Genomic DNA, 17,209 nt, shown 5'->3' on the forward strand with positions numbered 1-17,209 from the left:
TTGTGGTCTTAATGATGGTTATGATAATGATATCTAGTCAATTTTACTGTGTTAGGATTTTGCCAGTTGTGCAACGTTAATGCTATTGTACAAAGGGCAATTAGACATTATATGTGCATGAAATTATATTGATCGATTTTGTTTAATTAAATGTTATAAATCTGTAGGCAATTAGGTGTATATGGATCAGGTTACCAAGCTAGCAAATGTAAACTAACTTTAGCCTGGGAGGCCTATAAACGTTATATGAATGTAATGGTATTAAAAATAATATGATGCTAAATGATGAAAATAACGATAAAAATAACAATATAAATGCGAATAAACAAAAAATGCAAATGAATAAAATAATTTGCAATAACATTCCCTCACTTGGCCATCAATCTGCTATTTCATCGGGGGGCTTTGAGCAGAATGATAGCCAGACTAAAAGAATGTCTCATACCTACCCATTTCTGTTGTCCCCATACCAGTTTGGCCAGTAATAAATTTTTAAGTGCTAGTATTAAATTTAAATTTTGCCTACGTATTGTCTGAAATAGCAAACTGGGATAGGTGAAACAAAGCCTAACGGGTATGTATCAGAATAAAAGAAAAAGGTTCTTACTTCTGTCTTGTGCTGTGGTGGTCAGGCTGAAAAGGGGGTAATTTCCCGCCTTCTGGTTGTTTTATATGTTGATAAGATTATACTGCACAGTTGTGCCTTTTGTATATTATGGTATGATGGTGAAATTGCTGTAGGCATTATATCCTATACTGCAATAATTAAAGACAAACACCAGCCAAGGAATAAAAAATTTTTACTATAAAAATAATGTGATACACTATCGGAAATATTACAATAAATTACGATAACGTTAAAAATATAGTTAAAAATATACCGAAGCAATAAAATTATCTAAAATAAACTAGATTAAAAGCGATAAAACCTGAAGCTTTCGGAGGCTGCTGTCTCCTTCTTCAACAGTGAAGGTTATATCCTATGTCAGTGCGAGTGTTTTGGAAGCCATGGGTGGGTGGGTTTATATTTGTGCTTGGTGGGGGGTTTGCTTCTGATGTGGGAAGGAACCAGTATAAATGAATCGAGTGTTTATATCATTACATGTGTTGTAAATTACAAGATGTATGTTAAAAAAAAACTGCAGGAATTTACAAGAAGTATGTTAATAAAAATGGGTTGCTATACCCTGGACAAGGGCCGGTATAGCTTTTCTAAGGCATAACGACCCGTGTTTGTCCGGGGGGATAGCTATGTACATATTTACAGCCTCTTTCAAGTGAATTTTCACCCTATGTCACAAGATTAAACTGCAGGGATATCAATATGGTGTGTAAATTATATCTCAGGCATAATTATTTTGTTGTTGGGAGTTAAGCCAGTGATAATTTCCCATACTTTTGATTGTCTGGTTTGGGGTGGGGGGATTTGGTAGGCCGGGTTACAGTGCGGTGTCAGACGACGAGCCTCTTCTGAGCGTAATAAACCCGGGTATCAAAATTTGGGAAGTTTTCTTCTTATTTGAAACTGGATACATATATTTTAGACAACCTAGTGTATTTTAACTTGTTACAGTGCATTTTAAATAAGTGTATATGGGTTGGCATTAGCATTAGTAGAGGCATATGATGCAAGAAAGCAAGCTTATTCAGCATCAGCCAAAAAAAAAAAAAAAAACACACACACACGCACCACTCCCATTTCACCCCTCCGTTCGCTCGAAATACCTGTCCAGTTGAGCCTTAAATTTGTTTAGGCTATCAACTTCAACGACAAGTGATGGAAGTCGATTCCACCAACCAACCACCCGCTGGCCAAAGGCAAATTTCCGCACATCTATCCGACATCCGTCCTTTCTCAATTTGAATTTATGCCCTCTGAGCTGATTATTCTGAGCAAGATGAAGAATCCCATTGGCATTGAGCATGCTCAAACCATTCAAAGCCTTATACACCTCTATCAGATCACCTCGCCGGTGCCTAGTCTCCAGACTCTGTAATTTGCAAAACTTAAGCCTTTCTTCGTAAGAGCAACCCTTTGTTCCATTCACTAATCTTGTTGCCCTTCTCTGTACCCATTCCAGCAGCTCTACATCCTTCTTGAAATGAGGCCTCCAGACCTGTATACAGTACTCAAGATGTGGCCTAACCATTGCCTTATACAAGGGAATAATCACCTCCTTATCCCTGCTAGAAAAATTCCTGTATATCATTGACAAGACACCATGAGCTACTCTTGCAACTCGTCTGCACTGCTCAGAGAACTTCATATCTGCCTGCACAATTACCCCCAGGTCCTTTTCATTCTCCACCACTGTCAGTGTAGTACCGCAGAGTTGATACGTTGCTCTGGGGTTACTGTTTCCCATATGTAGTACTTTACATTTGTCAATGTTAAACTTCATTTGCCACCTCTCAGCCCATCTGTTCAACCTTTCCAGATCCTGTTGCAGCAGCATATCATCAGTGGTGTCCTTAACAACCCTGCCAACCTTTGTATCATCTGCAAACTTGGACATTAAACTTGATATCCCATCATCAATATCATTCATAAACACCGAAAACAACAACGGACCCAACACTGAACCCTGAGGAACTCCACTAATAACATTAGTCCACGTTGAGCAGTGTCCATTGATTACCACTCTCTGTCTTCTGCCACTCAACCATCCCCTTATCCATAGCAGCAATTTGCCTCCAATGCCACACTGCTCCAATTTGTGCAGCAGTCTTCCATGTGCAACAGTATCAAAAGCCTTTCTAAGATCCAAATATATAATATCAAAGTTATTCCCTGCATCCAGTTCTTTTGTGACTACATCATAGTATCCAATCAAATTGGTCAGGCAAGACCTGCCCTTAACAAAACCATGCTGCGTCTGAGCTATAACTGAATTCTTGTCTAGATGATCCTGCAGTGCTTCTTTAACCAGTGCCTCCATTAATTTACCTGGAACAGAAGTTAAACTAACAGGTCTATAATTACTTGTGTCAGCCTTTGATCCTCCTTTGTGAATTGGGGTTACATTTGCACATCTCCAGTCTATGGGTACCTCCCCTGAGTCCAAAGAAGCTCTCATAATTATGGCTAGGGGTTTGCTTACTTCCTTTGCTGCCTCCTTTAATATAACTGGATAGATCCCATCCACCCCAGGTGCCTTTTTTATGTTTATCCTCAACAATCTCTCCTCCACTTTTCTCTCAGTTATTACAAAATCATCCAGCTCACTGCCAATGTTTACTTTACCTACATCATTCTCCTTCCTGAATAACTCCTCATGCGTGAATGTAGATGCAAAATACTCGTTTAGATTGTTAGCCACCTCAGCAGGATCCTCAACTGTTGAACCATCAATATTCAGTGGACCAATCTGATTCATCCCTTTCCTTCTTGAGTTTAAATAGGTAAAGAACTCTTTTCTGTTTTTCTTTGCATCCTTTGCCAAGGATTTTTCGTAGTCTGCCTTTGCCTGCCTAATCTCCTTTGTGACTTGGTTACAGACCAACTTATATCTATCATAGGCTTCCATGTCACCCATTGATTTGTATGTATCCCATGCATTTTTCTTCTCTGCCACATGTTTCATTAGTTCATCTGACAACCATTTAGGCCTGAACCTTGAACAATATTTCTTAGTTGGTATGTAAAGCCTGGTAGCCTCCAAGATTAGTTCCTTGAATGCTTCCCATTTTGAGTTTGCTGTTGGTAACATCATCAGTTGGTCCCACTGTATAGAATTTAAATACTGTCTCAGACCATCATAGTCGCCTTTACGAAACCAAAAACCCTTCCCTTTACCTCTGATGGTAGTTACCTCCTTGAGTAAATCCCACTTCAACACGCTGTGATCACTGCCACCTAGTGGTTCATTTATCTGCAGATTCTTAATGCATGAAGAATCACTACTGATAATCAGATCAAGAGTATTGCTCACTCTTGTTGCCTCACGAACATACTGATGTAGAAAACAATCATCCAATAAATCCACAAAAGCCTTGCTAGTGTGCGAGTGACCAACCACAAATTCCAGGTGTTTGGGATGAATGGCCGCTTTAATATGGTGTCTGCTGTATTTGATGGGTATATTATTCTTTAAGAGGGTTTCTATGAGTTTTTTAATTGCTTCCGTAGTGTACTTTAGATTATTGCAGATGTGCATTAACCTGTTTGTTTGATTCCTAATGGTGTTGCCATGGATATGCTGGGGACAACAGAAACAGGTAGGTATGAAACATTCTTTTAGTCTGGTTATCATTCTGCTCAAAGCCCACAATGAAGTAGCAGATTAATGGCCAAGTGAGGGAATGTTATTGCAAATTATTTTGTTCAATTGCATTTTTTTTGTTTATTTGCATTTATATTGTTATTTTCATCATTTAGCATCATATTATTTTTAATACCATTACATTAATATAATGTTTATAGGCCTCCCAGGCTAAAGTTAGTTTACATTTGCTAGCTTGGTAACCTGATCCATATACACCTAATTGCCTACAGATTAATAACATTTAATTAAACAAAATCGATCGATCAATATATATATATATAAAGAATTTATATTATTAGTATAAAATATAGTATGTAGATATTTATGCTTAGAATTAGACTAATGAAAATACGGTGTACCCTGGGAGCGATATATGTGTTGACCGAAAGGGGGAAAGAAAGGAATCGAACTTAAAATAACAATAGAAAAATAAAAATAGAAAAAATAAACCAAATGGAATTTTGAAGAGACGACCAAGGTGGAAATAGCATTGCGGTGTCATTCATAATTTTAGTGTCTTCTTCAGAGGTCATCCACCAAAACAATGAAAAAGACAGCAATACTCTTACTTCTGTTTCCGACATGTTATGTATGTCACGGTACACGTGCGAAATTCCACGTGGTAAATCTAATATAAATTTTGAATAAGGTTATACAAGTTTGCCAATACAAATATGTGTTGATAAAGTAATACATACAGATCATGGATGACCTTACAGAAGTAAGTAGAACGCTATGAACACGCCCAGCCTTGTGCATAATAGCCAACCTATATTGGTCAGAAACATCATTTCCACAGGACCTTATCCTATATAGATATATAGATGACCTCATAGTGATCAACAGCCCGAATTTCATCAAGGATTATGGACACTTATACCCCAACGAACTCATATTGGAAAAAACAAACAATTTTGATACAGCAGCCCATTTCTTGGATCTAGACATTAAGTTAAAGAATGACATAGCCTCCATCAATTTGTACAACAAACGTAAAGCATTCAACTTTAGCATAGTAAACCTTACACAATGGAATTCAAATATTTCCAAACAGGTACATGCCAATGTTATTCTGGCACAATGCATCAGAATAGCAACCATATGCAGCCATAATGAAACAGCCATTGATAACATCAGGATATTATACAGGAAACTGATAAACAATCTTTTTCCTATAGCATATCTGCGCCATCATATCATTAAAGCCCTTAACATAATAAGGCACAAGAACCTCAAGAGATTAATATAAACAGCATTATTGACATATAATTATTCCCATACATATCAAGTATGTATATAGTGTAAATGCAATACATTAGGCCTCTGTGGTGTCTTACAGCCTGGAAAACTCGTACCCACCAATTGGCCTAACACAGTGTATTTATCATGTAAATATGTTCAAGCCTAACTTTATTTATATGTGAATATATTATAGCTTAATTGTATTCAAGTATACCACTTTTAACACAACTGACTTAAATACATGATGCACTAATTCTCGGACATTCGTTCAGGGTCCTAACTATAGGAACGGGTTTGCAACCCCGAACTACCCTAGCCAAACTACATATTTCAACTATAATCATCTTTTTACTTTGCTAATCTCTATATATTATGTCCTGTGCGCCATTAGTTTACCGAACGCTACACCAGGGCTCTATTTTTCTAACTTTACCCAACCTTTTTTTCGCCTTAACAAAGTTTAGCTGCCTTCTACTGCTACTTTGTCAGTTATTATATTTCTTACTATCCTGGGCAGTTGGAGCATCATGTACTTAATACTAGCGTAGTTTCACCGCCCACGTAATTTCATTTCATCTCAAACACACACCGAAATTTGGTCTAACACTAGGCGCCGCTAATGTGCCCACGCATAAATACACGAGTAATCCTCTGAAACAGTCTTTTCTGTCAGTCCAGCCAGTAGCGGTAAGTTCCCGTCATTCGAATTTTCCTTACCTTTGTCTTTGGTTATTCCAGCTTCATAGCGTTCTACTTACTTCTGTAAGGTCATCCATGATCTGTATGTATTACGTTATCAACACATATTTGTATTGGCAAACTTGTATAACCTTATTATTCAAAATTACATTCAAAATTTATATTAGATTTACCACGTGGAATTTCGCACGTGTACCATGACATACAGAACATGTCAGAAACAGAAGTAAGAGTATTGCTGTCTTTTTCATTGTTTTGGTGGATGACACACTAAAATTATGAATGACACCGCAATGCTATTTCCACCTTGGTCGTCTCTTCAAAATTCCATTTGGTTTATTTTTTCTATTTTTATTTTTCTATTGTTATTTTAAGTTCGATTCCTTTCTTTCCCCCTTTCGGTCAACACGTATATCGCTCCCAGGGTACACCGTATTTTCATTAGTCTAATTCTAAGCATAAATATTTTATACTAATAATATAAATTCTTTATATATACATTATGGTTGTAGGGTATTTTTTGCGTTAGCAGTGACCCTGATCCATATTTCATGTTATCGTAATTCTGCTTATCTAATCTTATCTAAATCTTAATTTCCTCCCCCCGCATATACCAATAGCTTCTCCATTCTATTATTCTATAAAATTATATATATATATATATATATATATATATATAGTTAAGAATAATGATATAGAGAAGCTATATGATATGGGAGGAAAATTAAGTTCAAAATTAGATAAGTCTGAATTACAATAACATAACTTATGGATCAGGGACACTGCTATTGCAAAACGAACAGGAAAATAAAACGATAAGATTTGCACTGATTGAAACAATACCAAATAAATTTTGAAACAATTTTTAAAGATTTTGAAAAGACGTGAAAGATTTTGAAAGAACGATCAAGGTGGAAATAACATTGCAGTGTCTTTCATAATTTCTGTGTCTTCATCAGAGGTCATCCACCAAAATAATGAAAAAGACAGCAATGCTCTTACTTCTGTTTCCGACATGCTCTGTATGCATAGGTACACGTGCGAAAAGACACGTGGTAAATTACAATTTAAATTTTAAAAATTTTGAATATAATTATACTAAATTTGATTTAACGTTAGTGTGCTAATAGAGGTGTTGCATACAGATCATGGATGACCTTACAGAAGTAAGTGAAATGCTAAGACAATGAAAAAAGTAAAGCCAAAAGTAAGGAAAATCAATATATACCGTAAGACAAGGACTTACCATTACTAGCCAAACTGAAAAAAAGACTGATTTCGCGGGTTACCCGTATATTTATGTGTGGGTATGCTAGCGGCTCCTAGCGTTAAAAAAAAAAAAAAAAAATTGGTGCATGTTTTTGATTTAAATGAGCGGTGATGCGCTAGGTTAAATGCATGATGTCCAAACTGCCCAGGATAGTTAAGAAATATAATAGCTGACAAAGTAGCGGTAGAAGGCAGCTAAACTTTGTTAAGGCGAAAAATAGATTGGGTAAAGCTAGAAAATAGAGTCCCGCTGTTGTGTTCGGTATACTAATGGCTCACAGGACATATGAAGTAGAGTCTAGTAAAGTAGAAAGATGGTTATGGTAGAGATAAGTTGTAGGACTCGGGTGGTTCGGGGTTGCAAACCCGTTCCTATAGTTAGGACCCTGAACGAATGTCTGGGAGTGAGTGCATCATGTATTTAAGGTCAGTTATGTAAAAGAGTGGTATAATGAAATAAAGTTAAGCTTGAATATATTTAAATAAAGTTAAGCTAGAATATAATTAAATATAATTATAATTAAATAATTACAAGATTCATACACTATGAAAAGCCAATTGGTGGGTACGAGTTTTCCAGACTGTAAGACACCACAGAGGTCTAGTGTATTTTATTTACACTATATACATACTTGATGCGTATGGGAAATAATTATTTGCCGATAATGCTATTTATATTAATATCTTTTAGTTTTTTGTGCCTTAAGATGTTAAGGGGTTTACTAATGTGATGGCGAAGATATGCTTTAGGAAAATTGTTGTTTATAAGTTTTTTGTATAGTATCCTGACGTTATCAATAGCTGTTTCATTATTACTACAAATTGTTGCTATCCTGATGCTTTGCACTAGAATAACGTTGGCATGTATTCCTGCAAAAATAGTTATGTGCACAAACCTGGAAAAACACTTGAACAACTACTGCAACCACTGTTAAACAAAATACGTAACAGCAGAATCATAGGCAACAACCTACCAGTATTAAATTTCTTGCAGAATAATAATGTTACCAATATACAAACCTTTGACTTCCACAGCCTATTTACAAGTATCAAACAAACCAATCAAAAAACAGTACTCAAAGATATTTATGCTAAATATAAAGATTATATAACCTGCAATACCTATTACTGGAACAACCTACTGAACTTGTGTATCTCCATGTATACGAAGATGGCGCCTCCATAGCCAGGTGGGAAGGAGCAGCAGTGCGTAGCACACGCTTCTTGATTAGACCGGGGTTCAAGCCCGTCACCACCAAATACGGAGGATGCGGAAAGGTCAGGGAATGACCACCGCATATCCCAGAGCAATATGGCCTTAGTTGCTAATGCTCCTAAAAACCAAATAACACCATAACATAACATGTATACGACGGTAAAACAGTGCATCAAACAAACCAATGGAACACCTATGGGCAGCCCTGCCTCATGCATAATAGCTAACTTATATCTATATTGGTCAGAAATCTCATTTCCACAGGACCTTAATCTCTACAGATATATAGATGACCTCATAGTATTCAACTGTCCTAATTTCATCAAGGATTATGGACACTTATACCCCAATGAACTGATTCTGGAAAAAACTAATAACATTGATACTACAGCCCATTTCCTAGATCTGGATATTAAGATCGGGTTGGTTGGTGGAATAGACTTCCATCCCTTGTCGTGGAAGTTGATAGCCTAAATAAGTTTAAGGCTCAGCTGGACAGGTATTTCGAACGAACAGAGGGGTGAAGTGGAAGTGGTTATTTTTTATTTATTTTATTTTATTTTATTTTTTTTGGCTGATGCTGCATAAGCTTGCTTTCTTGCATCAAATGCCTCTACTAATGCTAATGCTAATCAACCTGTACAACAAATGTGATACATTCAACTTTAATATAGTCAACCTCACACAATGGAATTCAAACATTTCCAAAGGAGTACATGCCAACATTATTCTAGCAAAGCATCAGGATAGCAACAATTTGCAGTAATAATGAAACAGCTATTGATAACGTCAGGATACTATACAAAAAACTTATAAACAACAATTTTCCTAAAGCATATCTTTGCCATCACATTAGTAAACTCCTTAACATCTTAAGGCACAAAAAAACTAAAAGATATTAATATAAATAGCATTATCGGCAAATAATTATTTCCCATAAGCATCAAGTATGTATATAGTGTAAATACAATACACTAGACCTCTGTGGTGTCTTACAGTCTGGAAAACTCGTACCCACCAATTGGCCTATCACAGTGTATTAATCTTGTAATTATTTAATTATAATTATATTTAATTATATTCTAGCTTAACTTTATTTAAATATATTCAAGCTTAACTTTATTTCATTATACCACTCTTTTACATAACTGACCTTAAATACATGATGCACTCACTCCCAGAAATTCGTTCAGGGTCCTAACTATTGGAACGGGTTTGCAACGCTGAACCACCCGAGCCCTACAACTTATCTTTACCATAACCTTCTACTTTACTAGACTCTACTTCATATGTCCTGTGAGCCATTAGTATACCGAACGCAACAGCGGGACTCTATTTTCTAGCTTTACCCAATCTATTTTTCGCCTTAACAAAGTTTAGCTGCCTTCTACCGCTACTTTGTCAGCTATTATATTTCTTAACTATCCTGGGCAGTTTGGACATCATGCATTTAACCTAGCGCATCACCGCTCATTTAAATCAAAAACATGCACCAATTTTTTTTTTTTTTTTTTAACGCTAGGAGCCGCTAGCATACCCACACATAAATATACGGGTAACCCGCGAAATCAGTCTTTTTTTCAGTTTGGCTAGTAATGGTAAGTCCTTGTCTTACGGTATATATTGATTTTCCTTACTTTTGGCTTTACTTTTTTCATTGTCTTAGCATTTCACTTACTTCTGTAAGGTCATCCATGATCTGTATGCAACACCTCTATTAGCACACTAACGTTAAATCAAATTTAGTATAATTATATTCAAAATTTTTAAAATTTAAATTGTAATTTACCACGTGTCTTTTCGCATGTGTACCTATGCATACAGAGCATGTCGGAAACAGAAGTAAGAGCATTGCTGTCTTCTTCATTATTTTGGTGGATGACCTCTGATGAAGACACAAAAATTATGAAAGACACTGCAATGTTATTTCCACCTTGATCGTTCTTTCAAAATCTTTCACGTCTTTTCAAAATCTTTAAAAATTGTTTCAAAATTTATTTGGTATTGTTTCAATCAGTGCAAATCTTATCGTTTTATTTTCCTGTTCACTTCACCCCCTTTATTTCACAACATATATCACTCCCAGTGTATACTGTATATTCATGAGTTTTAATTTTTACATAAAGCTCGTTAACGTGTTCTACCCACAATATTTTATACTTAAAATATTTTACACACACACACACACACACACACACACACACACACACACACACACACACACACACACACACACACACACACACACACACACACACACATAAATAAATAAATAATAATAATAATAAAAAAAACTCCAGGTCAAATTTGAATCCTTGTTTGGCTGTCAGAAATACATGTATACTGGAATTTCAAATTCTCTTTAATCCACCTTTGATGAGACATAACTGCCTTGGACCAAGTACTATAACGTTCACATTAATTTTAACTTGTCTGGCATTCTCTTAGATGAATCACATGAAAAAAAAAAAAAACCCTTCATGCTGATGTATTCGTAAATTTTTACCAACACAAGCAACTTGTTTTCAGCTGAAAAACGGATTTTATTAATTACCCTTTTAACAATACTGATAACAGAGAATGGGACCTCAAAATTTTTTTAACATGTATTGAAAAAAACTAAGATTTATAAACAGATTTATTTTAAAACTTAATTTGTAATGCTTGATTTTTCTAATCTGTCTAGTAGTTATGAATTACCTTCTTGCTAACGAGCTATGAGTCACTAGATTCCTTAATACCAATGCACTTGTTAGACGAATGCTTTTAGCCAACGGTCCCTCTTTTTCCTCCTAAAGCAAAAGCAAACATAAGAAAGTTTTACAACAAGATAAAATGCATTAGTTAAAATTAAAATGACAGCAGTCTTTCTGCAATGTTGGCTCATATATTTGGCTCTCTAGTGGACACAAGAATAAATTTGTTCCTTGGTTTGCCAAGAGAAGCTTACAATGATGGAAGCCATGGTATTCAAAAATCTTCAACTTCCAAAACTATGAAAGTCTTTGTGAAAATTCCTTCCAAAATCTACATATCTTAAAGCTGAAACTTGTTTCTCAATAAAGCCAAACTAAATTATACACTATTCTTTTTTGAAGTTCCTAGCAACACATGATGAAGTGCTATTATAAATGAGCAAATCTAACTGAAATCTTTTCTTCAAATAGGTCTCTGGGGTTGGGAAAGTTCTGATTCATAATAACTGAAATGTAATCCACCAACCATATAACTGAAACTTTATTAAAATAGAAATAATATAATAATATAAGAACAGATAAAATTAAAAATAATAAAATAATGATAAATGATGAAAGCAGTAAAATAATAAATTTTAATGATAAAAGCAGTAAAATAATAAATAAAATATAAAGAATAGCAATTACACTATTCAGAATAAAAGCGATAAAAACAACTGTAGCTTTCAGAGGCGACCACTTCCTATATCAACAGTAAGACAACTTGTCACAGTACATCCTTAAATACCTGCAGGATCACGGCTCACAGCATGTATTACTGTAGGAGCATGGGCAGTATCCTCCACATGTGCATGGAAACTGGATGTGGCTCGGGAGCGTGCCAGGCAGAACCGTTCATCCTGTCCAAGAATTATGGTTTCAAAGAGGTAATGAATACGGATTCCCTGTCTCTATTAATGGTATTAATGGTATGCTCAGAAGAGCAAATCCACAAACTCTCGAGCCATTTGTGGTCCAATTGTGCATGAAAGATCGACCATGATGGCATTGTCTGGTGAAATTTGGTGGTTCTCCTCTCAAAAACGTCTGGCCACAGCAGATTTCCCATAATCTGCAGCCTTTATTGCATTAATATGCTTCCTCATATGATCTTTGCAACGTCGTTTTGTCTCACCAACACAGCACTCCTCAGGTCATATATGGCCCCACTTGTACCTTCCACGGGTATGGGATCTTTAACCTTTGACATGACTGTGTACAATCTTCACTCTGGCAGTTGCACACAGCATGCCTGGCAAGTATGTAATACTCGGGAGGTTTGCTCAGTTAAGCCCGGATTGTAGGGAATGTATGTGATGGCAATGGGTGTGAACGGCTTTCTACATTTGCGTTTCGCTTCATGAACATATTTATCCAAAACTGGATGTGGTACCCGCATTTCCTGAGATCTGCTGTGATTTGTTTAATCTTCTCCTTTCTATCCTTGGAGGTGCTACAGTGGGACACAGCCCTATCCAACAAGGCCCGAATAACACTATTCTTGTGATTGTTGGCTTGTGCTGTGTTATAATGTGTATATTGCCTCCAGCACACGGTTTTCTATATACACTTGTTCTTACTCTGGGGCCATCTCGATAAACCAACACATCGAGGAAAGGAAGGGTACCGTCTATTTCCACCTCCAGGGTAAACTGAATAAAAGGGGAGAAGCTATTAAGAAAGCTGAGAACCTCATCCTCTCTTCCCCTCTGTATAATGGCGAATGTATTGTAAACGTATAGTTTCCATGCATGCATGGGGGAAGCAGACCCATCAAAAATCTTAGATTTTGAGCTCCTCCATGGCTAGGTTTGCTTTAACAGCACTAACTGGAGAGCCCATCACTGCACTGTGAACTTGCTTATACATAGTGTTTTGAAATAACATAGTAGTACTGAAGAGACATAGTTCCATTCCCCTACAAATATCGTCTCTGCTCAAGGGAGTCCTGTCCCTTAAGGTGTCATCCCTCTCCAACGCCATGTGCACGTATTCCCCCCCCATGCTCAATGGGGATGCATGTAAATAGAGACACCACATTGAATAACACCATGGCCTCACTCCCTTCAATGACCCGAACATGCATATACTGCACAAAGTCTCCACTGTTTTTGATGGTAAAGTTTGTACATCCTACGATAGGAGATATTAGTTTGGCTAGAAATCTGGATAATGCATGCATAGCTGCCCACAAAACAATACAACTAGCCTAAGAAGAATTCTCGCCTTATGAATTTTCAGTAGACCATAAAACCTGGGAAGCTGGCATCCCATGGCATGAAGTGTTCCAATAGGTGTCTTTAGAGATCTCGGAATTAAACCAACCCTACAGGATTTTGTTGATAGGCCATTCCTATCCTACCAAGGGATTCCTACGGGTAAATTAAACAATGCTGTTGTCCTGTCTTAGCTCCCTAAGAGCCTTCCTCTGGATAATAGTAGGATTAAAAAGAGCTGCACGAGCCTGGCTCAAAATCATTGAAGTTTTTGTAAGGATTTCATTAGCTATGGCAGCCAGTAACTTGCTCACTGCTCAATACCCATAGCTATTTCTGCTATCAGAGGGTTTTGAGCAACCAATGCAAACTTTACACAAGTTTAAAACATCCTCGTGTTCCTTAGTTAACTGTTTATTGCTCAAATTGCATATAAAACTGCAAGCCGAATTCTCGTTTCTAATATTACGCTTGGCAGCAGCCTCCACCATTAATCTAGTAAACTTATTAACTTGCCTTTGTCTGTAGCCATCTGAGAGTTGAGCTGCTTTAGCTAGCACCATCCTCGTAATGAGTAAAAAATGTTCAGGGGCCACACATCTACTTAAACTCTCAAATACCATACCTTTGCATTTTAACATAGTTCAAACTATCACGTAGTTTTCCAATCCAGATATGCAACACCTTATTCTGGTACCACTTCGCCAGCACGCAATACATGATCATTCTCAAAGGGCAATTTGACATGAAATCCACGGGGAGTAAGACCAAATGCTGTTTTTGCTTGGCTTCACATACACTCAGTTTTTGAAATTTATGGATCCACCGTACACAGAATGGCCATAAACAATAACCAATTCTTCAAATAGGCCACTATGGGATTGAGAAAGTTCTCATTCATAATAACTGCAATGTAATACAGCAACTGTATAATTGAAATTTTATTAAAATAGAAATAATATTATATGGCGAAGTCATTATAGTCAATCACTCACACAGATATTGGAGCAGCAAATGGATTGAGAGTTTGTGGATTTGCTCTTCTGAGCATAATACCATTAACAGAGGAGAATCCACATTCACCCCCTCTTCGAAATCATAATTCTTGGACGGGATGAATGGTTTCCGATTGGCACGCTACTGAGCCACTTCGGGTTTCCGCGCAATGTCGAGGAAACTTCCCATGCTCCTGTGATAACACTTGCTGCGAGCCATGATTCTGCCGGTATTTAAGGATGCACTTTGACAAGTGAAGTCTTACTGTTGATAAAGGAGGCAGTCACCTCTGAAAGCTACGGTTGGGTTTATCGCTTTTATTCCAAATAGTGTAATTGCTATTCTTTATATTTTATTTATTATTTTACTGCTTTTATTGTACAATCAGTGTACAGTAAACCCTCGCTATTCACAGTATCTGTATTCGCAGTCGCTGATTTAATATAAAATGAAACCTAAAAAAATGTGAATTTTAAATTGCATGAACATTTTCCGCCATAAAAAAACATGGGCATGGCTAAAATCATCTTTCCCGGTCAAAACAGCGCTCAGTGGGTGGGGGGAGAGGGGTGACAAAATCGCGAGCGTGGATGTTTCTCGCTAATCCTTGTTCAGTATGTGTTATGCGCTTGTCATGGAAGGTTTTGTTGTTTGCTTTTAATTTATATGCTTATAAATTGAATAAATTTATCAATTTATAAATTGATATGCTTACAAAAGTGAAAAATCTACCGTTTTGCAGTGTGTTAGTGTAAACAGACCTTTTCGAGTGTATTAACGGAAGAAAGTGACTTTATTGTGGACAAATTCTTTTCTAACCCCTACAAAAATATGGCTACGAATAACAAGGGAATTGTGAAAAGATCAAAGAAGGTGATGACATTAGCGAGTAAAATTCAGTTATTAGACAAAATTTCCAATGGTGAAAGTGTCTCGTCAGTGGCAAAACATTATAAAATCAATAAGTCAAGGTACAATCAATCAAGAAATCGGAAGAAAAAATCCGCCGTAGTGTCTGTGAAAATGCGCTAATTGCTTCAAAAATTTGCTCTGTAACTCGTGATGTTAAATTAGAAAAAATGGAAAAAGCTTTAAACCTGTGGATAGAAGACCGAACTCAAAATAAAATTCCTTTAAGTTCACTCATCATTCGTGAAAAGGCAAAACACCTTTATCAACACTTTAGCGAAACTGGTGACAGCACTGGCTGGATAAGTTTTTTAGCTAAAGCAAAGGTGCTAGATTGAAAGATTTGTTTGAAATTTCTAATAAATATTACATTTAATATTAAATTGTTTCTTATTTTCATTTCGATGCCTTATGCTTACATTTCACTATGTACTGTCTATGTACATAGTCATATTATGAAGGTACATATAATACATACATAGACAAAATTTTAGACTAGTTTTTTTATATATTTCATACTTTGGAACGGAATCCCTTTATTACTATGGGAGCCATAACTCAGTATTCGCAGAATTTCTCAGGAACGTCCCCCGCGAGTTGCAGGGGTTTACTGTATTTTATTTTATCATTTTTAAGTTGATCCGGTCTTATATTATAATATTATTTCTATTTTAATAAAGTTTCAGTTATACGGTTAGTGTATTACATTGCAGTTATAATGAAAGCTTTTCCAGGTCCAAATTCTGCTGGTAGTCTACATTAACCTAGTAGATTCCAGTATCTGCAGTGACCAAATATGACAAAATTTGTGGCGAACCTCTAGGGCTTCTTGAACAAATGTTATTTGGTTTTTAGGAGCATTAGCAACTAAGGCCATATTGCTCTGGGATATGCGGTGGTCATTCCCTGACCTTTCCGCATCCTCCGTATTTGGTGGTGACGGGCTCGAACCCCGGTCTAATCAAGAAGCGTGTGCTACGCACTGCTGCTCCCCACCTGGCTACGGAGGCACCTCTTGAACAAATGTGTCCAGTTCCAAGTGATCATACAGTGGTAAATAAAGAGGAAGACGCGCTGCATAGTTCACTTCAACTAGTATATATGAGGGCTGTTCAATAAAGAATGACAATTTTTCATGAAAAACTGCCTGAACGGCTTGCTATTTCTAGCTGAGCTGTGGGATTTGAGACCATACCAAACTGCATCACACAGCAACTGTACAATTGACTTGTGTGCATGGTGTGACTTTAGCGGTTGATCAAGTTTATGCCTGTTCAGTTTTTGCCTACATCACAATGAGAAACAGTATATGGCTCTCAAATGTTGTTTCTGCCTCAAGAAAACATCAGCTGAGACATATGAAATGTTAAAAGAGGCTTATGGTGAATCTAAGATTTTATATAGCACAGCTTGCAGATGGTTTAGAATGTTTAAAGATGGACGTGATTCAATCACAAAAATTTGCATCCAGGAGCTCAAACCACTGCTGTTACCACAGAAACCATAAACCCAGCTTCTGGAATCATGAGAGGAATGATTATATAATAGTAAGGCAACTGGCAGATGTTAGGAATATCAGTAGGAAGCATGGCACAGTATTCTCCATGCCATTTGCATATGACACATGTTTGTGCACGCTGGGTTCCAAGAATAATCACACTG

At 36.6% G+C, this 17,209-nt stretch overlaps 1 protein-coding gene across 1 annotated transcript in view; it reads right to left on the reverse strand.

Moving 5' to 3' along the window:
• The window catches only part of Bap170 (Brahma associated protein 170kD), a 557,627-nt gene that overhangs the window by 12,345 nt on the left and 528,073 nt on the right, over window positions 1-17,209 (reverse strand). Inside the window, exon 20 of the mRNA XM_090388941.1 lies at window positions 11,392-11,483. Coding sequence (XP_090245067.1) covers window positions 11,392-11,483 — 92 coding nt within the window. The remainder of the gene's footprint in view (window positions 1-11,391; window positions 11,484-17,209) is intronic.

The sequence above is a fragment of the Mastigoproctus giganteus genome, chromosome 14 (assembly GCF_048544385.1).
Source record: "Mastigoproctus giganteus isolate SK-2022 chromosome 14, ASM4854438v1, whole genome shotgun sequence".
NCBI classification, from domain to species: Eukaryota; Metazoa; Arthropoda; class Arachnida; order Uropygi; family Thelyphonidae; genus Mastigoproctus; species Mastigoproctus giganteus.